Below are 21,452 nucleotides of genomic sequence, written 5' to 3'. Positions count from 1 at the left end.
GGTTTGGTAAGCTTGGCAGATGCCAAGCAGTAAGGACTGCAGTGGGCAAATGAGTTTCTTGGAGACACTCCACTCTTCTGCACAGCTGTAATGGATGTACCATGGAGAGGGACAGTCCCAGAAGGTCTGTCCCTGGGTTGCTCTTTGTTGCTGCTGTGCCTTCTCATGCTTGTCATTGCCATATTCCTCATATATCTACCATCGTATGATTGGGCACGGGGAGACCCTCATGTGATTGCTTCTTGGGATAATGCCTACTTTATTGGGCAATTTTCCTGCAGATCAATATGAAGATGAAATTTCATAAAATAGTACTGTTTAGATGAAGTAATGATTTTTACAGAATCCATGACTTGATTTAAGAATAAGATTAAGGAAGTTAGAGTAGTTGATAGAAAGTTTAAGGAGGGGGTTTAAGTTGTAATGCCGGAAACAGCAGAATACGCCCATCCCTTATAGAATAGTGAGGGCTGCATAGGTTAGAAAGGAGTTCAGTGAACTTTCATGCATTACAAGCAAGTAATTGTACCTGGAAGAGAAATATAGGCTGGGGGCAAGTTAATGATCAAAAAAACATTTCATCCTAGGTTGGATCTGAGTTCCTGGATCTTGTGATCTAAAAATGTGGCCCCAGGTTTTGGTGGGCAGCATGAAAAGACAGGGGTATTGAATAAAGAGTAAATAATTGTATTATGAGCTTAAGAATAAAGAATAGAGAATTTACCAGCTTAACTGAGCCAGACTTCAAAACAATGATGTAAGACAGAAGATATAAATTTTTGGTAAACAATTGGTAAATTGTTATCAGCTAAGCATAGAAAAAGTTGCTACCATAGACTGCCTTGCTTACACTTTGTTAATCAATGACAAAAAATTATTGCTTTGGGGTTATGATGAACTTATGGAGAGAAAGATCAATGGGAAATATTCAGTTATGTAATAGTTTCAAAAGAGAAATACATACTCGATAATTCTGTTGTAATTTCCTTTTGTGTAATGATTTTAATCTATTTTTGAAGAATATGCTTTTATAGTGATAGTTTTTAGAAAATCGCAACATGTGGCTATGGGGTAAATCTTTTTCTTACATAGAGAGCTTTATCTTAGATGGTATCAAAAGACTAAAGGGAATAATAAAGTAGTTGGGGTGTGCTTGTTAAACTTGTTCCACCCATTAAATGTATATATACGTATGTATGTATGTATGTATGTATGTATGTATGTATGTATGTATATATATATGTATATATGTATATATGTATGTATATGTATGTATGGAAAATGGCTGGAGCTTGCTCATTGGAGCTTTGCTCCATCTGCCAAATGTGTGAATGTGTGTGTGTGTGAATGTGTGTATGTGTGTGTGTGTGTGTGTGTGTGTGTGTGTGTGTGTGTGTGTGATTTTTCCCCCTTCTCTCTTTTCTTTCTCACCGACTCCCAAAGAGTTTAAAGAGCTCAGAGATTTTCTTGCTGGTCACAGGAAGTGCCAGCCCCAGTGAATCAAGCTTTATTCCTTCAGAGAGAAATCTGCTGAGTGATCAATTGTTGACTCTATTCCTTTGCCTCAGTTTCCCCTGACTTGTTAAAGCTGGCTTTCAACAGAGCATAGTAAAGCCTGTCCATAGGGAAATAGAAAAGAAATGTGAGTCCCTAGAACTCAGTCAGGACTGAGTAGGTAGCCCTGGAATCCAGAAGGAAGATGGATTGCCCCAATACTCTGATGGCTACCCACTCTGGGGGAAAGTGTTACAGCTCCTGGAAGTCACACCTCACAGCAAACCTCATGTAGGAAATTTTACCAGGAAGGAAGAATCCAGGAATGACTGACTCTGCTCAGGGGAGAAGCAGCTGCAAATTGAAAAGCAGGCAGGGCTTATATAGGATTTCTTAGGGAGTGGAGCTCTTTAGGGCAGAGATTCCCAGAGTGAGGATTGGTGGGATTTCAAGTCCTGAGCTTGGGGAGAATTGTTGGGGTTTGGTCTGTTGCTATGTATTGTAATGCTAAGTGTGGCCCACAAGACCTGGGTTTCCCAGAGTCTGCACAGAGACCCAAGTGACTATGTGACCTTGTCCACAAGTTATTTGTGATTGGTGAATAAAGATGCCTACATCCTATAGCTGCATAGAATTGAGATGGGCGGGGCTTGGTGTTCCTAGGCTTAGGGCTGGAAGAGACCATGGAGAGGGAAAGAAGAAAGTGGAGAAAGAAGAAAGACACCATGGGTTAGGATTCTGGAAAGCATAGCCCTGAGAGCTGGCCAATTGGAGTTAAGAGCAGCCCAGATGAAACTTGGGGTTATCAATAGGAAATAGATTTTAATAACATAGAGGACAGATACCTGCCCAGCTCTTGTGCTGATTAAGGCTTATTATAAATATAAAGGTGGACTAGAAATCCCAGGTTGGGATTAAAAATATTCAACAACAGGCTTGTATAGTATTTCTTAGGGAGTAGAGCTTTTCAGGGCAGAGATTTCCAGAGTGAGGATTAGTGGGATTTCAAGTCCTGACATTGAGGAGCTCAGGGATTGGCAGGGGTTTTTCCTACCTCCTTTCCCCTACATTGGGCCAGTTCGTCAGAGTGGCTGATGCGTCATCACTCATCACTCATCACTCCTGTAGCGTTATCTCAGGAAGGCAAAGACTGAAGCAGGAAGGAGAAGCTGCAGCTTTGACAGCTCCCACAGTAGTCCCTCACAGCTGTCTCTGTGTCACCTCTCAGAGATCACACCAGTTCATGGTAGAAACACTGTTAAACATTTATAAAATGAATAAGAAACAGGACACATGAAAGGTGACGTCACGGTGACAAGAAAGGGACAAGTGCTGATGGTTGCTAGATAATCCAATGCTAGATCTGCAAGAACAAGCCTTCTTCCCAGATGCTATACAGCGTATAGCTCCAAACTGACCTTGGAACAGGTGTGTTCCAGTGAATGGAAATCAATTATGCAAATGAATCAGAAATGAATAGTGTAGGTGGGAAACCACTGACAGATAATAACTTTTAAAACGCGTTAAACTTGATAATCCATGTTTATCCCCATGAAATGCACCTCAAAGGAAAGAAAAACTCGAGCAGGGAGCTTGTCTGTTCCCAGAGAAGTGCTCCCAGCCTCAGTTCAAGACAAGATTAAATTCGTTGACAAAGTGATAAGACCAACTATGCCAGTCTGAGAAATTCACTGTTACCTTGAGGAGTAATGCATGATACAGCCATCCAAGAAACTCTTTTATTATCAAATAACGACCAAGTGCTTGGGAAATCATGAAGGATGCTATCATAGTTCAAAGTGCACACAACAGTGAAGCTCTAGGGGGAGGTCTAAACTTGCTTTGCCACATAGTACAAAGGTAGTCTCTGAGGAAGGGCATCTTCCACCACACCAACTGTCAGACTAACGGCTCCTGACCTGTGTAATTGGCTTCGGAATACTTTCCAGAAGATGTCTCCCAGACAAAATGTGGTAATCTCCTAATAATGATTGGGGGAAAGTTGAACCAAACACTGGACTTGGGCCCTAGGAGATAGCAAACTCGTGAGACTTCCAAAGAAGCAATTAGTGGCCAGAGGGTGGTAGAAGGGCTGACTCAATGATCCCACAAGGCCTAGCCCTGGACCATTGAAGACTATTGCTCCAGTGTTGTGTTATTGAACTTTACTCCCTACCCCACTTTGTGCTCTTTATTAAAACTATGCAACAGTCTCAGTCCTTTCTATCTCCCCAAGCAATTCCACCCCTGATCCAAAAAGAAATAATGAGAATAATAGAAAGATGATCAGTTCTTAAGTTTCTTTTTCCATGATGCTTGGAAAATAGTATGTAGTCAATTCTTCATCCGTGGCTTCACTGTGGCACCCCATTTCCAGTGATTCTCTCCAAAAAGCTGAAGATGCTGGCACTCAGGACATAACTGGCTGAGAAGAGGAGACTAATACCCACTGGGCTGAGGGAGGCAAACACCGGGTGCACCCAGTTCCCAGTCTGAATGTAAGGCCACAGTAGGCAAAATTTTAAGCACCCAGGAAGGTTAGTCCTAGCTTCTTCGATGGATAGTGGTGTGGTCTGAGAATAGTTTCAACCAGTGAAAAGGGAAATATGGAGGTATGCATTGTGTGATTAACCCATGCTGGAAAGAAATCATCCAAGCCCTTGGGGTAAACAAGGCTCTGGTCATAGTCAAAGAGGGTCCAGAATATCAAGAATACAAATGTGGATATAGGAAAAGCCAGTGTGGTAAAAAGCAGATCTCTGAAGGGTGTGGTAAACTTGATGACTCTTTGTGCATATCATCCAGGCAGGCGACCCCAAATGGCCTGCAAGAGCAGATTAAGGAGCGTCAAGTACTTGGGTCGTCCACCGTCATGAAATTCCGTTAGCTTCTCATCATCCTTTCCAATAGGTGGGATGTAATAATTGAGGAAAACGCACCAGTTCAAAACAAGGAAGTGGTACACGCAAATGGTTGTTTTCGTTATGGTTTCCGTGGATTGGAGTGACGATGTACCGGGTCTGCTTTCACTCTGATCCTGGGAGTCACAGCGGCACTCAGTTCAGGCTGGATTTTACACAGTGCTTAGAAGCATCACTCTGAATGTCTCGCCGCCTGGCGGCCGCCAAATCCAGAACTACATTTCCCAGAGGGCTTTGCTCCCTGGCAGTTGCAGTTGAACCGGGGTGTGTCTAGGAATTAAAAGCCATAGTCCGGCTGTCCTCTTTGGAGCATCAACTTTCACTGCGCTTCGGTGGTGCTGAGATGTTTTGGTTTCCGCTCCTGCTCTCTCTTCCCTTCATCCTGTTCTTGGTCACGCCGAAAATCAGGTCTGTGCGAATGTTGCCTTTTCTTGCCAGGTCTTTTAGAGAAGCTCTCCCCACCCCACAACCCCCGTAAAGAAAGACTAAGAAATGACTGAAGAGTCCACTAAGATAGCTAAGATCTGGAGTTTACTGAACTGCAGGCAAGACCCTGGTGCCCTGGACGTGGGCACAGCCAGACGCCAGACCCCAGGTGGTCGTAAAAAGCGGTCTGGGCCGCCATCATTCTGTTTGCTCTTTCTGGCCTACCCTATTTCCTCCAGCACCATCTACTTTCTGACTCCTGGAAGCCGGTGAGCATGGCGGGCTTCAGATTCTAACAGTGTTTTCTCCACTCCCACGCTTTGAACCAGCCTTTGTCTAGCTACTTGCCTCCAGCCCTTGAGGTACTACAGGGGGTTTGCACTTTTTGCTCTATGAACCTGAAGCCAGTGTTATCTGGGGCATTGCTCTCTTGCGTTCACTCCACCGTGCAGGTGTTAGAGACAATTGAAGGGGAAGATTCTTTTTCCTTCTGAGTAGGGTGTGTGCTTGTTTGGCTGAATTAGACTTCTAGGGACCAGGAGAGGAAGCAAGTGGTCAAAGAAGGCGGAATGGTCTCTTGATTAGGTGTCAGGTCAGCCCAAACGTGGCGGTTCAGTCATCTGAGAATTAGCGGCAGGCTACAACAAGGAGCAGTCCACTGATTGGTTCTGAGTAAATCACCAGGAGTGACGGGTGGACCAGTAATAAACGCCCCCTTCTTTCTAGGCGCTTGGCCATAGTTCTTTGGACCTGAGGCTGTGCCATCCTTCTGTCATTTCTTACCATAACCAACTTTTTCCCCCCAAGTCCGGCTTTTTGCCTTTCCCTCTCTTTCTAGTGGCCTACTTCCATTTGTATTTTTCCTCCTCTCTGAACACTTACTGCTCCCACATGTAGGCACACATGGGCCTTGTACTCAGGTGAAAACATGGGTTTCTTTCTACCACAAGATCTTCATATCCATATAGAATCTGAGCAAAACCTTGAGCCGGAGCTACAGCCAGTGAAATGTGTCTTAGAAGAGAGCACTGGAAGGACTCTACATCCCCGTTGGGGCTAGTTGTGAGAGTGGGGCCAGAGTTGCGCTTTCAAAGTGGATTGCCTTGTTTCTGCTGGTTGCAGAGGAAGGGGCAATTACTGGTCCCAGGATTTGTCAGTGTTGAAGCTCAGTCTGAAGGGCTGTGAGAGACAGGGCCAGCGGGCCTTGATCCCTAAGGAGAGAGGTTCCTTTGGGCACCACAAATTAGTTTGCCTTAAGTGGTGGCTGCTTGCAGTTACCAAGTTGAGTAAAGTAGGTTGAAATGCTCCTTAAAAACACACCTCTTAGTCAACATGTCTTTTAGTCCTAAAACTGAGGGGACAAGAAGAGGGAAATCTGAGGGTTGTGTTTGTGCCTTATCCTTTTGGGAAGGCTCACAGAGCATGCAGAACAGGAGCAAGGACTCCAGTTAGACAAACAAGATGCAGATCCTGACTCTTTCTGCTGGAGCTCTGCTCTGTTGATATTCTGTCAGACTCAGGGCTTGGCACTGGGGTAAACTATATATGTTTACCCCGTTACATTCCTAACCCTTGCCTCATTCTTAAATGAATTTTTAAAAAAATGTGCTAATGTGTTATCTTTTTCTTATTTTTGACCTAGATTCATAAGCTTATGATTTCTATCCTTTGAATTGGATTAGCCATTCTTAAGATTATAAAATGCAGCTTGCCACAGATTGGCATATAAAGACCACTTTTCTTCTATTTGGTTGAGTCTTATGATTTCCTAAGCCAAAATTGCCTGATTGGAAATTCTAAACTGAAGTCAGGTGCCTGACCAATCAAACACTCCTCTAGATTTTGTGCTTTGGGGAGCAGACATAACTTTGTTTCAGTTTTTTTGAGAAAGCATCTCTCTATATCACCCTGGCTGTCCTGAAATTCACTGTGTAGACCAGGCTGGCCTTGAACTTGGAAATCTGCCTACCACTGCTTCCTGTGTGCTAGGATTAAAGGCATGGGCCATCTATACCCAGCCAGATCTCACTTTTGTCTTTAAAATGCTATCACTTTTTGTCCTTAAACAAGAACATAAAGTTTTTGTTTTCCTTTTTGAGATGGTTGATTTGTAACCCGGGCTGACCTTGAACTCATGTATACCCTGAGTGGTATATACCTGTCCTAAGAGCAGAAAGCTGTCTTTTTTCTTCATTTCTTACTTTTAACATCTGTTTACTGTATACAAGTTATTATATGTTGGGGTGGGGGTGCATGTGTGTACTATGGTGTACAGTGGAGGTCAGAGGCTAACTTTGAGGCATCAATTCTCATTTTCCATCATGTAGGTCCTGATGTCAACAGGTGTGTAGAGGCAAGTGCCTGACTGCTAAGGCATCCTGCTGGCCTTGACATTTTGTTACTTAAGATTATAAAAGAATAACATTGGAAGAAATACAAGCAAACCCAGCCCTGGAATCGGAAGGCGGATGGAGTTTCAGGAGTTCTCAGCAGGAACATATGATGAAGGACTGATATGTTTTCCTGTGTCCCTAGGAAAATGCTGTCCTGTGGGGTGTGCACATCTAACGTCCAGCTTTCCGGGAAGGTAGCCATAGTCACCGGTGCTAACACAGGCATTGGGAAAGAGACAGCCAAAGACCTGGCCCGAAGAGGCAAGTGCACATGTTCCCAACTCACCTCTGCTGACGTTTCACCCCTCACAGTGATAGTCATGGTTCTTCCCAGACTTGGAATGTAAGAATACTCCAGGTACCTTCTTTCCTGTGACAGTCTGAATTCTAGTATGTTGCTCTACATATAATAGGCACTTAACAAAAAAAACTTTTAACAATAGCAAACATCAGTTTTGGTTTTTCTTTGCTAATCTGCTTCAGATAGCATGGTTGTGAAGTAAGGGATAAAACTCCTGTTGTGTAAAATGTCAGGAACACTCAGCGTCTGCGCTCAGCCTTTCAAACCACATAAAATCAGAGCTGACTGGTTTCCCTTCCGTTGGTTTACAGGAGCCCGTGTGTATTTGGCTTGCCGGGATATGCAGAAGGGGGAACTGGTGGCTAGTGAGATCCAAGCCACCACAGGGAATAGCCAGGTCCTCGTACGGAAACTGGACCTAGCTGACACCAAGTCTATTCGAGCCTTTGCCGAAGGCTTCTTAGCTGGTAAGTGGTGGCCGATATTATGATCGCTGGGACATGATTTAGGTCAAAGGGACATCTTCAGGGTACAGAAATGAAAAGAGAGCCTGTGTTAGTTCCTTTACTATTGCCATGGTGAGACACCGTGTCCAAGTTAACTTACAAAAGAAAGTGTTTAATTTGGGGTTCCTAGTTCCAGAAGACTAGAGTCCATGGCTGTCATGGAGTAAGGAGCATGGCAGCAGGTAGGCAGGCTTGACTATGGAGAAGTACCTGAGACATCCCGTCTGGATCTGCAACCACAAGGCAGAAATAGCTAATTGGGAAGCCCACCCCAAGTAACATACCTTCTCCAACGAGGCTACACTTCCAAGTCCTTCCCAAAGAGTTCCTCCAGCCCCAAAATTGCAGCAGTGAGCAAGAGCTAAAGTCAAAACTGTAGCAGGAGCATCAGAACTCAAGAGGGGTTTAGCAGGATATATCACAATCATCCATGCTGGGATAGGAAGATGATGAGGCCCTAGGCTCTTGAATGCTGGAGCTATGTAGAAGGTTGAGATTTAGTCCATGGTTTACGAGCTAAGAAGAACAAAGCCCTGACCACCTTGGACACAGTACAGCAGCTTACCAGCTCTGGGTCTATTACTTACTTGTCCTTTTCTGTGATAATACAGTTCTGGAAAGGTAGGGTCCATGATGGTAGGCTAAGGGATGGCGGCAGGAGCAGCTGGGAGCTCACATCTACAACAGCAAGCAAGATACAGAGAGCATACTGGGAATGGCACGAGTCCTTTGAAACCTCAAAACCTGATCCCAGAGACACGCTTCCACCAGCAGGGTAACAAACAGCCACCAACTGGGAACCAAGTATTCAAATGTCTGAGATCCATGGGTGACATCTCATTCAAACCATACACTTGCGATCTGGATAGAGAAAGAAAGGGTGGTGATGTGCAAGAATTATACCCAGGCTGGTATCATGAAATCATTCTAAGTGATGTAGGATCTTAATATAAGAATCTTGTGGGGGCTTGGGGATTTAGCTCAGTGGTAGAGCGCTTGCCTAGCAAGTGCAAGGCCCTGGGTTCGGTCCCCAGCTCCGGAAAAAAAAAAAAAAAAAAAAAGAATCTTGTGGGGCTGGCACGATGGCTCAGCAGGTGCTGCCAAGCACCCAGAGTTCCATCTTTAGGACCCTCATGGCAGAAGGAGAGAGCTAACTCACACAAGTTGTCCTGCACATACTCCGCGTCATGCATTTTCTCTGTCTCTCTCAAGTAAACAGATGCAATAACAGCTTTTAGAAACCTGCGTGGTATCTCACCAAAAGTAGGTATGCCTCGCCCCATCACCTAAGCATCTAGACCTCTTGAGGAAAACAACTTCCCCCTAAGAGTTTACAGTCATAAATTACAAATCACACAAGGAAATGAACCATGGGAGAGAGGTGGTAGATTTCTTTGAGGGCCTGAGTCTCACAAGCATGGGTGCTCACGGAGCACCCCAGCCCCACCCCCTTCACCCCTGCTAGCTTCTAGGTCTTTCCATTCAGCTTGGAAAGTCTTTCTGTGTGGAGAGGTAGATGGAACACTTCCCCAAAGCAATGAGTGGAGCTTTTGGAAAACCTGCACATGATAGCCTGTGATGGAAAATGGAATGTTGCCCTATAAAATTGTGTGGATTAGCCCCAGTCTTACAGCAAAAAACCAGTACAAGGTCACTGGAGGGAAAAAGGGCAAAGAGTGAAGTCTTGCACTCCTGCTTTCACCCCCACTTGGAGGCCTAGGCCTAGGTTGTGAGGAGGATGTCTGAGATGTGGATGCCCATGGCTGTTTTCTCTTCCTACAGAGGAAAAGTACCTGCACATTCTAATCAACAATGCAGGAGTGATGATGTGCCCCTACTCTAAGACTGCAGATGGCTTTGAGATGCACTTTGGAGTCAACCACCTGGGTGAGAAGTCTTGTCTCCAGTCCAAAGCCAGGGGGAACTGAAACCTCAGAAAACTCAGGAGTCAGGTTGAGCCTTCTTTGGGCATCATTGGGGCTCAGGGATATAATCAACCATGCAGGCATGATAAATAGTTGAGAACTTCCTGAAAGATGAGAGCTAATCCTGAGGCTTGCTTCAGGTTCTGCACACACACACACACACACACACACACACACACACACACACACACACACGTACACTTATATCTGTATGCATGTATAAAGATTTATTTTTATTTGCATGTATGTATGTCTGTATGCTACATGCATGTATGTATCTACAGAAGCTGAAAGAAAGCATCAGCTCTTTTGGAGCTGGAGTTATGGGCAGTTGTGTGCTTCCACATCGGTTACCAGAAAACAAACTTGGGTCCTCTGGAAGAATAACAAGCACTTTAACTTTTGAGCTGTCTCTCCAACTTTTCTCCCTACTTTTTAAACATGTAATTCAGGTTTGGCTTATGTTGGGATATATTTGAACAGCTTGATTAGCTGGTTAGAGGATTATGTTGCTATTCTTAACAAGCAATCTTTATAGCTAGCAGCAGGTAGAAGCCACACGCTCTCCATGTTCCTTTGTGGGTCAAGGTCTTTCTTAGACTACCTCCAACTCGTGATCTTCTTGTCTCAGCCTCCTGAGTGCTATGATTACACGTGTGTGCCACTGTTTGCTCTCAAACAGTGATGGTAACCTCTGTTGAATTAAAACAGGATCCATACATATCCTTAGCACGAACATGCCTGTATAAGGGTGTTTCATATCTTTGGCTGCTTCTACTTCCTAAAATCCCCTCTGAACCTGTTCTCTAATTCATGAAGAGAAGTTGCAGTGGTGGGCCTCCTTCTGAAGTACCACCTCACCTATACCAGCTGCTGTGGCGGTCCCCTCCCTCCTTCCCTTCCTCCCAGAGCTGATCTCTGCTTATCACAATGCTTCTTATCCCCACACGGGTGCTGAACAGCTCTGATAATCCTACTTTCTCTCAACAGGTCACTTCCTCTTGACCCATTTGCTGCTAGAAAAGCTAAAGGAGTCAGGCCCATCAAGGGTAGTCAATGTGTCTTCTCTGGCACACCATCTGGGAAGGATCCATTTCCATAACCTGCATGGCGAGAAGTTCTACAGTGGAGGCCTGGCTTACTGCCACAGCAAACTAGCCAACATTCTCTTCACTAAGGAACTGGCCAGGAGGCTGAAAGGTGAGTGTGGAAGTGAGCAGTGTGAGAGACAGGAGGCAGTGGGAATGGCGAAAAGCCACAGGGTGGGAAGTGTTTTCCTGAGCCCGTTACCTAGACAGGATCTGCTTCCATGAGTATAACTGGGTATGCTATTAGTAAGTAGCCCTCTCTGAATATTGGAGGTGGCTGGCTAAGAACAGGGGAATTCTGACTTTGAATCTGTAGACTTGGCCTCACTGCTTACTGTAGCAAGTGACTGAGATTTCCAAGATTTAGTCCCTCCTAGGTAAGGTGAGAACTGCTTCATAGCTTGTGATCAACCCACTGAGTCCTCACAAGCAAGTCAGGGTTTTTCACTCCTTGTGACCAGTGAAGTGGTCACAATAGCAGACAGTAGTATCAAACATGCACTGGCACTGGTGGACAGGGGGAGGGGCATCTCTCTAGTAGCAAAAGGTCAAACCAAGGGGCTGGAGAGTGGCTTGGCAGGTGAGAGCACTTGTTGCTTTTACTCAGGTTCAGTTCTCAGCTTCCACATGGTGGGCTCATCCTTCCACAATTCTAGTTCCAGGAGATCCTGTACCTTCTTCTGGCCTCCTTGGTATCAGACACACACATAGTATACATGCAGACCTGCAGGCAACATAGTCATAACTATAAAACAAATATTTTTTAAAAGAAAAGGTCAAATTCATGGGAAAAATATGCTTGAGAAAGGGAATCTCTAGTTATGGGTAAACAGAGTTGTTAGCATTTTCTGCTGTGGATTTCAAATAAAGAGAAAGGGAATCTAGGACAGGCAGTGCTTAGGAGCTGAGCCAGACAGAATTGAAGATCAAGGAGTCAGGAGCTTGAGCCCCCCACTGTTGAAACAGGGTGATCAAATCACATGGATGGGTGCAAAGTTTCGAGATGAGAAGAAGGAAGCCAGTAGTCAGCTCAGACCCAGTGTTCAGTCTACGCTAAGGCAAGGTATCCCTCATCAGTTCAGGACAGAGAACTACCAAAGGGCTGATGAGCAAGCTAAGAGGATGCAGAGGAAGAGAGATTCGACCATTGTGAGAGTTAGGAAGGAGCAGTGGGGAATGCTGGTAGTTAGGTTCATTAAGTGGAAAATAGTGGAGTATATAATACAGGAGCCCTGATGTCAGGAAGGTCGAGCATGCATCCCACAGACATGCATCCATGTCTTTCTTAGGGTCTGCGGATGAAGTACAGGACAGGGCAGGTTCTGGCACTTCCTTGATTTGCTTTCAGCTCTGAAGGAGAGAGAGGTTAACAAGTGTTTGTAAAACCGGCACATGAAGTCACTCTAGGTGTATGTAAGTCTCATTCACTTTTTGACATTCAAATAGTCTAGAAGTGCACAGAACTTGAGACAGAAAGCCTCTACTAATTCCCATCCTTCAGATTACCTCTGTCAGCAGCTGCCAGCCACTTTCCTAGCATTTGCTTCTGTGTATTCATCATAGACGGATCTACCATTCTAGTAAGATCTCTGTGGTCTTTCCATGTAATGTGTACAAATTTACTGCTCTTCAAAGGAACAGTTGCCTGTAACTCCAGCTCCAGGGGATCTTCTGGCCTCTGCATGTACCCCATGCACCCCACACATGGCAACAGACACAGAGACCCACATATACACATAGATAAACTAGAAATAAATCTTTTTAGAAAGTATCAGCCAGGTAGTGGTAATACACACATTAATCCCAGCACTTGGGAAGCAGAGGCAATCAGATCTGTATGAGTTCTAGGCCAGCCTGTTCCAGTCAACCAAGGCTACACAGAGAAACCCTATCTCAAACAAACAAACCAACCAACAAACAAACTTGTATGGTGGGAGTTTAATGAGCCATGAGAATTCTGAGGCTTGGTATTTGGGTAAAGTGATGACTGGGAAACATTGGGAACCGAGTCACAGCACCTAGAGATGTAAGAACATTGTAGGAAGCCAGGTGAAAGAAGCCTAAGAGGGAGGGATGAGGATGGCCAGCAATGGAAAGGACTGCCAAGAGGCTGGGACCTGGTTCTCCTGCCCTAGTGCAGTGACAAGCCTGCCTCTTAGGAGCCTAGTTCTGGAATCTGTGCAGCATGTATAAATCACAGTGATGTACCAGGAGTGCAGAGATCGTCTGTGGGGGTCATAAGTGTCCTCACATGCTATGCTCTCTTTGTCTAGTTGATAAAATCAGATCTTGCCTTCCTTCTTCTTGACCTATCCCCTCTCTGCCCCAGGCTCTAGAGTGACAACATATTCTGTCCATCCCGGCACAGTCCACTCTGAACTGATTCGGCACTCGACTGCTTTGAAATGGCTTTGGCAGCTTTTCTTCTTTTTCATCAAGACCCCTCAACAGGGAGCCCAGACAAGCCTGTACTGTGCCGTGACAGAAGGTATCGAGGGCCTAAGTGGAAGTCATTTCAGGTATGAATGTATCTGTCTTTGAAATGAGTTGTTATTGTGTAAGGGGAATAACTTGGGGTTTGTCTGGTATAGTATATGCTTTTTATAAAATGTGTATTTCCCAGAGTTGGAGAGATGGCTGGGTTACCACAGGCTGCTCTTCCAGAGGACCTGGGTTCTGTTCTCAGCACTTAGTTACAACTGTCTGTAACTCCAGTTCCAGGGAATCTGACCTTCCCTCCTGACCACCATGAGTACCAGGGGTGTACATGGTTCATAGACATACATAAATACTCATACATATAAAGTAATAACAATAAATTAAAGTTTTAAGGTATATTTCCTAAAATAGCTTTTGTCTTTTAATGAAAGAATTTTGCCTGTTCACACTTTTAGTACTGCTAGCTTTGATTTTATTTTTATACCATCTTTTATGTTAATAATTATGTTTTTTCTGCTTTTGTTCTCTCTCTCATGTCAATCCTGTTTTCTTCCCTTTTTGTACCCCAACTCCTTTCTTTTTTTAAAGAATTATTAATTTATTTTATGTATGAAAGTACACTGTTAGTCTCTTCAGACACACCAGAAGAGGGCATCAGATCCCATTAAAGATGGTTGTGAGCCACCATGTGGTTGCTGGGAATTGAACTCAGGTCCTCTGGAAGAGCAGTCAATGAGCCATCTCTCCAGGCCCTCTATTTTGTTTTAAATCTGTATTTCTCTGTTATCTTCATAATTGAAATAGAACCAATAGAGTCCCTTGTATTTTATTTTATTATTTTCTCAGTGCTGGGATGGACCTGGGGCCTCTTGCAATGCTCAGGCAAGGGTTCTATCACTTCCCTGCTTGAAACCTGCCTAAGTTTTGTGGGGTTTTTTGAGTGTATTGTACACATTTTTGTATATGCGAAGGCTTGCATGTGTGTCTGTACATGGGGAAGCCAGAGGATAACTTCAGGCACCTTCCACCTTTTGAAAGGGGTAGGACACAGAGAATGACAAGATTTCTTCTTGGCTTGAGCTGTCCCAAGAAAGCTAGAGTAACTGGCCAGTGAGCCTCAGGAGCCCACCTTTTCAGTCTCTCTCCTGGGATTGCAAGCTTGTGCCACCACAACTGCATTCCTTTTTAGCATGGGTCCTCATACTTGCGAAGCACACGTCGCCTACTAAGCTAATGCCCAGTCCTGCTACTATCTATTGACATATTTATTTTTGAAACATGGTGTCACTGCATAGCCCAAACTGATCCCAAACTCACCATCTGCCTGCTGCTGCCTCGATTTTTATTGTAGAATAAATAGCATATTAACCCCACATTCACCTACGTTTCAGCTAAGCTGCCAGTGACCCATGGCCAAACCTGTCCCATCCCTATCCCCAAGCCTGTCTCCGTATTTTATAAAGGATATTATGTGTCACATAAATTCAAACTTACAGCGTTTTACCTCCACCTTCAGGATATTTCAGAGAAGAAACTGTGGGTAGCATTAGATTGGAAAGATGGATAAACAGATGAATAACACCAGACTGGTGGGGGAGCAGCAGAAAGATAGACTCTGATCTCTGCTTCAGGAGAAAAAAGAAAGAAGCTTTTTTATTTTATTTAAATGATTGAATAAGTAACCCGGTAAGATACAGAGTTCCTGGTTTCAAGCAATGGCAGCTGGGATGAAAAGGCAGCTTCTTGAGAGAGGCCTGCCTGACTTTTTAGCTGATGCCTAGTTGAGTGTGTGGCTGAAAGAGGATCTGGTAACCCAGTTTCACGTCTGAGGACCAGGAGGTTGATGAGAACGTGAAAGGAGATGCAGAATGGGGAAATAATACATGCAACTTACGGACTTGAATTCCAAAGCAGTGAACATGGAGTCTGGCTAACAAGGAAGTGTAGTGTACTACAAGATTAACACAGACTGGGAATGTCAGTGGCCAATCAGAGGGCTGGCCTACCTCAATGGGAACTGTTTTGAGAGTGTGGGACACCAACTGTCTTGAATCTTAGTTCCATTGTTTCCCATCCACTCTTCAAAGGGTTGATTGGGAGAGTAAGTTTGCTGTCCCCACCCCCAACTAACGTTAAATGGATATTCAGTTGAAGTGACAGCTGTCTCCCTGAGACTATATGTGTCTAGTATGTGATGTCTGCATGCATACAAGTAGCATTGTATAGCAGATAGATGGAAATAAAGATCTGACCCTCAAGAACTATATAAAGTATAAAAGCAGTGTACACTCGATACATAACTGTGTTGGAATGGTTATATTTTATTTATTTATTTATTTTTTATTTTTTTGAGTCAAGGTCTCACTAGGCCTTTGCTGTCCTAGAACTTGCTCTGTATAGCAAGTTGACCTCAAACAGAGATCCACCTGCTTCTGCCTCCCGGGGTGCTAGGATTAAAGGTGTGCACCACCACATTGGCCTCATCTTTTCTTTTCTTTCTTTTTTTTTTTTTTTTTTTTTTTGAGACAGGGTCTCATGCTGGTTTCAAGCTCAGTTTCTAGCTGAGGCTCGCCTTGAACTTCTAATCCTCTTGCTTCTAATTCCCATATGCTCAGATGTGTGACTCTGAAGGAACCTTTCTCATGCTGTGAATATTAATTTTCACTTCATTTTGAAGGTCTAGTGGCAGTCATGTAGATCGGTATCTAGAGATGAGTGTCGAAGCCTGTCCTGAGAGAGGCCTTTCCTATTTTAGTGGCTGTTCCCTCTGCCTCTTCCTACTAATCTACTTTCTGTCTCTAAGGATTTGCCTCATCTCGACATTCATATAAGTGGAATCATAGCTAGAACCTCTTGTGGTTTCTTTCACTTACCTTAATATTTTCAAGTTTCATCCATGTGAAAGCATATTTCACTATTTAATTACAAACAATATTTCATTGTATGTTCATAACATTATATACCATGCATAAATGAACATGATATTCTACTTTCTGGCTACTTAAATTATAAACATTATATACATTATAAACATTCATATAATTTTTATTTTATTATTGTTTTGCTTTCATTTTGGTTTTTCAAACAAAGCTGGCCTGGCATCTGGGGCAGGTATCTTGTCTCAGCCTCCCAAGTGCTGGGATGATAGGTGTGAGCTCTAATGTCTAGTTGTGGTGTTTTTGTTTTTTCATGTGTGTTTGTTTTTGAGATAAGTTTTCACGCTGTATCTCAGCTGGCCTTGAATTTACAAAGTAACCCAGGCAGGCCTTGAAGTTATGATCTTCCTGCCTCTGCCTCTTGACTACTTGGATTAGAGACATACACTGTCACACTTGACTTGCATAGGGATTCTTGTATGGGCATCCCTTAATGATCCATAGAGGGGTTTCGGAGCCATGGGGCAGCTTTGTGTTTAACTGGAGAGGAACTACCAGGCTTTTCCAAATGGCTGTATGAACCATTTTCATTCCCATTAGCAGTGTATGAAGGAAGGCATTGGTTTCTCCACAGTCACAGACAACACCTTTCGCACCTTCTAGTTTTAGCTATCCTGGTATATATGAAATAGCAGCTTGTCCTTTTCATTTTCCTGCTAATGTTGTTGAGCGTTTTGTGTGCTTTTTTTCATTTGTGCATCTTTATTGGAGAATTGTCTTTTCAACTCTTCTGCCAATTTTAAAATTAGGTTTTGTCTTTTTTATTGTTCAGTGTTCTTTATAGTCTAGATATCAGTCCAGATATATGATTTTCAAATAAATTTTCATATTCTGTGAATTATCATTTCACCTTTTACTAATGGTTTCCTTTAAAGCTCAAATATGTTTATGGAGTGCATGCATGTGCATGAGTGCATGTGCGTGCGTGTGCTGCTGGGACTGAACCCAGAGCTTCCACCACTGAGCTCCATCCCTAACTCAAGTATCCAATTTTAATGTTGATGAAGTCCAGTTTATCATTTTTGTTGGTGTCGTATCCAGGGATCTATTGCCTGACGAGGCCACAAGGACATACTGCGGTGCTTTCCTTCCTTCTCACCATTTTATTACACTGAGGGCTAAGGTCCATTGACGTTAGTTTTTTAATGTAGTTCAGAGAGGAGTGGCTAGGTCCTGCAGAGCAACCTAAATACCTCCCTCACCTGTGGCCAGCCATGAGTGCTGAGAGGATTTCTGATTTTATTTATGCAGGGCAGGAAGTCTCACTTGCTAAAGCTTTTGAGCCTCCTGTAACTATAGGAATGAAGGCAAAGTTGGTATTGTTGGGAGGTCAACAGTCCTCAGAGGAGACCTTTCTTGTGGGAGGCTGCCGTGTGCACAGGAAGATCTTTGGCAGTCCTACCTTCTCCCTACTAATACTGGTATACCTCCGTCCACTGTGACAGCCACAACTGTAGTGAGACGTTGCCACGTCTCCTGGTGAGGGACACCACTGTATGAGAGCCACTGCCCTGGAGCACAGGGACACAGGATAAGGAAAATCCCAGATAAGTATGTACTCGAGGTGGCGAGCACTCTGGGTTTGTCCAGAGTTACTTTGCTCACATTCCCACCAGCATTTCTTGCAAGATCATGGGATGAAATGATTCTCACATAGTTATCACATCTGATATTTGGACTGCAGTTCACTCTCTAGCATCCACAGAAAAGTGCAGTGGTACACACTTGTAATCCCAGTACTGGGGAGGCAGAGACAGGAAGATCTTTGAGGCTTGCTGGTCAGCCAGTCTAGCTGAATTGGTGACCTCTGGTTCAGTGAGAGACCCTGTCCTAAAAATAAAGTAGAAAGTAATTGAGGAAGACACATGACGTCAACCTCTGCCTTCCTTATACATGAATGCACATATGCACATGTACACACGTGAACAAGAATGTATACATGACTGATGTATACACACACATGCATACACAAAATGTTACTAGATGCAGAGAATATAAAATGAATAAAAGAACTGTCCTTGAAAGAATTTTCTAGGTGGCACAGAGTTTGGATGCCTGTCCTGCAGAGTTATGGCAATGTAGAGAAGGCATATAAGAATACCTTTCTGTGGCTTGAATGTGTCCCCAACACAACGGTGTTGAGAAAGCCCATGGAACACTATTGCCATTATTACGAGTGGGTATGGGATTATAAAAGTGGTTTCCCCTCATTCTCACTTTTAAGCTTTTTGCTCTTCCTTGCCTTCTCTCACAGTGTCCCCATGTGCCAGGGCGTCATGTGAGCCAGGAAGTCAGTATTCAACCACTGAGCTGTCTCCCCAAGCTTCTTCACTCATGTAACAGTGTGTAGTGTGAAATATATTTTAAAAAATCCCATGCTATCGCTAGGCACCAGCAGACAGGCTAGCCTGTTCTCAGCCTGGCAGACTCTGACTCAGAGCTCTGAAATCGCTCTCTCCTCCTAGCTGACTTGAGTTCCCATGGCTGGCTATTGCCACACATGCCCCATGCTTCCAAATTCTCATGACTGGCCGGGGTGCACTTTTGCACACCAATGCCATACTTTTCTCTGGAACCCAGCTGAGTCACCGCATGAAGGAGAACACCACACAATCTTAGTTTAGAATCAACAGCTAATCGAATGGCTGGGCACCGAACCTAGCATCCTAATCTTGTAAACTAATCTATGTTATAAATCCTCAAGTGGTGGATCCTGGTGGTCAAGTAGCCACTCAGACCAACAGCCTCCAGCTTCCTATATTCTGTCTGCTTCCCTTGTTCCCACCATCCTAAAGGGCCATTCCTTTCCCTGCTTTCCCTCTCTGGAAGTCCTGCCTACTCTCACAGTGATTGGTCCCTTGTCATCTTCATTCATTATGAAAAAGTTCCACCACGGCAATATCCTCTGGAGCCAATGTGAACAGCAGGACCTTAGCCTGAGGACACTGTCCAAGGCCTTGAAGGGTAGACCGTTGATCTTATTTGACGAAAATGGATCTGGCCAGGTGTCTGGGAGGCACTGATATAGTTAAGCATATACATAGACCACATTATATAATGGCAGAGCATTCTGATCAGAGATAGTAGAGTGAGAAGATAGAAGTATTTTCTTGAGGAAAAGACTGGAGAATAGTCTGGCTGTGGTGCCTATAACCCCAGCATTTGAGGGGAGGGAGTTGAAACAAAAGGATCATGAGGTTGAAGCCAGGCTGGGCCAACAGAGCAAGTGTTCCAAGCCAGCCTTGACTACATAGAGAGATACAAACAAAGAAAAGGATCAATGAGTGAAGAAATAGGATAGCGTTGACCCTGTAAAGTACCTGGGGGACTTGTGAGCTCTAGACTGCTTTCTTAGCTTCTTTATATTAGGCAAAGAGAAAATTCCATTCTTGACCCTGTGTTTCAAGTTTCTTTGCTTTCCTTCCAGTGACTGCCAGTTGGCATGGGTCTCTAGCCAAGCTGGCAATGAGACAATAGCCAGACGGCTATGGGATGTCAGCTGTGACCTGCTGGGCCTCCCTATGGATTGGTAAGTAGTGGCGGTTTGGCTCAAAAGAAGATTGGAAGAGCTGATGATTGTCCTTCAAAGTGGCCAAAACCTTGAAGATGAAGAAGGCAGAACTTCAAGCCTCGCCTGCTTGGCATCCAGTTAAATCCCAGTATACTGCCAGGTTCCTCTAAACCCTTTCAGTTTGTCCTGACTTATTCTGTTCCTGCTCCTGCCAGCGTTTCTAGTAGTATCATGGACTGAGACAGAGGACCTTCCTATGACCCACACAGATCCCATTTTCCTTTGGAAGCTACTCCTAACCAGGAGCAGAAAGCGATATAAAGGCTGGTGTGTGGCAACGTGGATTAGATGGAGCTCTTCCCAGCCAACCATCCTTTCCTTGTGCTCCATTGGAACCTCAGGTGAACCTCAGGAGTCCAGTGACCTGGCCCAAGAGCAGGTCTTTGTGGTCCCAACATCTGGATACTTAACAAAAGTTTTCACTAAATCTGGCAGTTTGAAGCTTTTGATACCAAAACACTTTTCTATACCCAGACCACAGAAGAGCTTCCTTCTCTAAGAAGTTTGTGAAATTTGAAGAACAGAAATAAAAATAAAGCCAAACTGTCATCTTCCTACTGTTTCTCAGCCTAGTAAGGAGGTAATGATAGGAACAATGAGAGTTACTGGCTCCAGACCCATGGAGGTCTCCTTTTTGTGCCTTAGTTTCTCTTAGGAAACTAGAAAAAGAAAGGCCTTCTCGTGTCATTGTGTTGATTTTGTGTATCTTGTGTATTCATGCAGTTCGGTTTCCAGAAAACTCACAGTGGCCCCAAAAGGAAAGTCCTTAATCAGACTGTAGTGTAGACAAATGATGAGAGAGGAGGACCATGGTGGAGCCTTTGAGTAAGGTTGCAAACTGAAGGAGACACTGTCTGTGTGGTAATCCATCACTGAGGCACAGATGCAGAGGGGAGGAAGTATAAAAGAAGAAACACCCTGGGAGGGGACACATGGCAATGAAGGGGTCAGCTAAGGATCTAAAACCATGACTGAAAGGCAGTGATAGACAGCTTTACAAAGCCACACCATCTTAATCACCAGTCGGTGGCAAGAAAACGTCCAAAGCACACAAGGGAAACCAAGTCTCTATTGAGAAATGTTATCCTAAGGATTGGTAATTATAGTCAGTTCAGTATCTTTCAGAGCATTTTCTTACATTAGCGTAACAAGATGTCCTTGTCAGGAGTGTGTGTGGAGCGATGGGGTGGCTTACTGTTGGCTGCTGTTCCAGAGGACCCTGATTCAATTACTAGGACCCACATGGTAACTCACAAGCATCTGTAACCTCAGCTATACATGCTCTAAAGGATATGACAGCCTCAGTTACCTCCACAGGCACTGCAGGAATGCGGGACAGATACATTATATAAATAATTTTGTAAAAAAAAAATCAATTTTGAGATTTGGGTACATGCTCTCCTGGAATGTGTGAGGCCCTGGGTTTGATCCCAGCACTGCCAAAGAGAGTGG

At 44.1% G+C, this 21,452-nt stretch overlaps 1 protein-coding gene and 1 pseudogene across 1 annotated transcript; one reads left to right on the top strand and one right to left on the bottom strand.

Moving 5' to 3' along the window:
* Nucleotides 1-3,219: 3,219 nt before the first annotated feature.
* On the bottom strand, nucleotides 3,220-4,555 carry Adtrp-ps1 (androgen-dependent TFPI-regulating protein, pseudogene 1; annotated as a pseudogene).
* A 119-nt stretch (nucleotides 4,556-4,674) lies between these two features.
* On the top strand, nucleotides 4,675-20,549 carry Rdh11 (retinol dehydrogenase 11). Its single transcript, NM_001012193.1, has 7 exons — nucleotides 4,675-4,823; nucleotides 7,377-7,495; nucleotides 7,847-8,002; nucleotides 9,824-9,928; nucleotides 10,957-11,166; nucleotides 13,384-13,573; nucleotides 19,857-20,549. The coding sequence occupies exons 1-7, from the start codon at nucleotides 4,759-4,761 to the stop codon at nucleotides 19,960-19,962; spliced, it is 951 nt and encodes a 316-aa protein (NP_001012193.1). The 5' UTR covers nucleotides 4,675-4,758; the 3' UTR covers nucleotides 19,963-20,549.
* Nucleotides 20,550-21,452: the final 903 nt, after the last annotated feature.

This window comes from Rattus norvegicus, chromosome 6 (assembly GCF_036323735.1).
Source record: "Rattus norvegicus strain BN/NHsdMcwi chromosome 6, GRCr8, whole genome shotgun sequence".
Classification (NCBI taxonomy): Eukaryota; Metazoa; Chordata; class Mammalia; order Rodentia; family Muridae; genus Rattus; species Rattus norvegicus.
The sequence above is the reverse complement of the archived record's forward strand: the minus strand, read 5'-3'. Positions and strand labels throughout refer to the sequence as shown.

What these genes read in the sequence shown, in the direction of transcription:
- Rdh11 (NM_001012193.1), top strand. Translation starts at nt 4,759, where the DNA reads ATGTTTTGGTTTCCGCTCCTGCTCTCTCTTCCCTTCATCCTGTTCTTG. An exon ending in CAAAGACCTGGCCCGAAGAG is followed by an intron (nt 7,496 to 7,846) that starts GCAAGTGCACAT and finishes GTTGGTTTACAG; the next exon opens with GAGCCCGTGTGTATTTGGCT. An exon ending in ACTGGCCAGGAGGCTGAAAG is followed by an intron (nt 11,167 to 13,383) that starts GTGAGTGTGGAA and finishes TCTCTGCCCCAG; the next exon opens with GCTCTAGAGTGACAACATAT.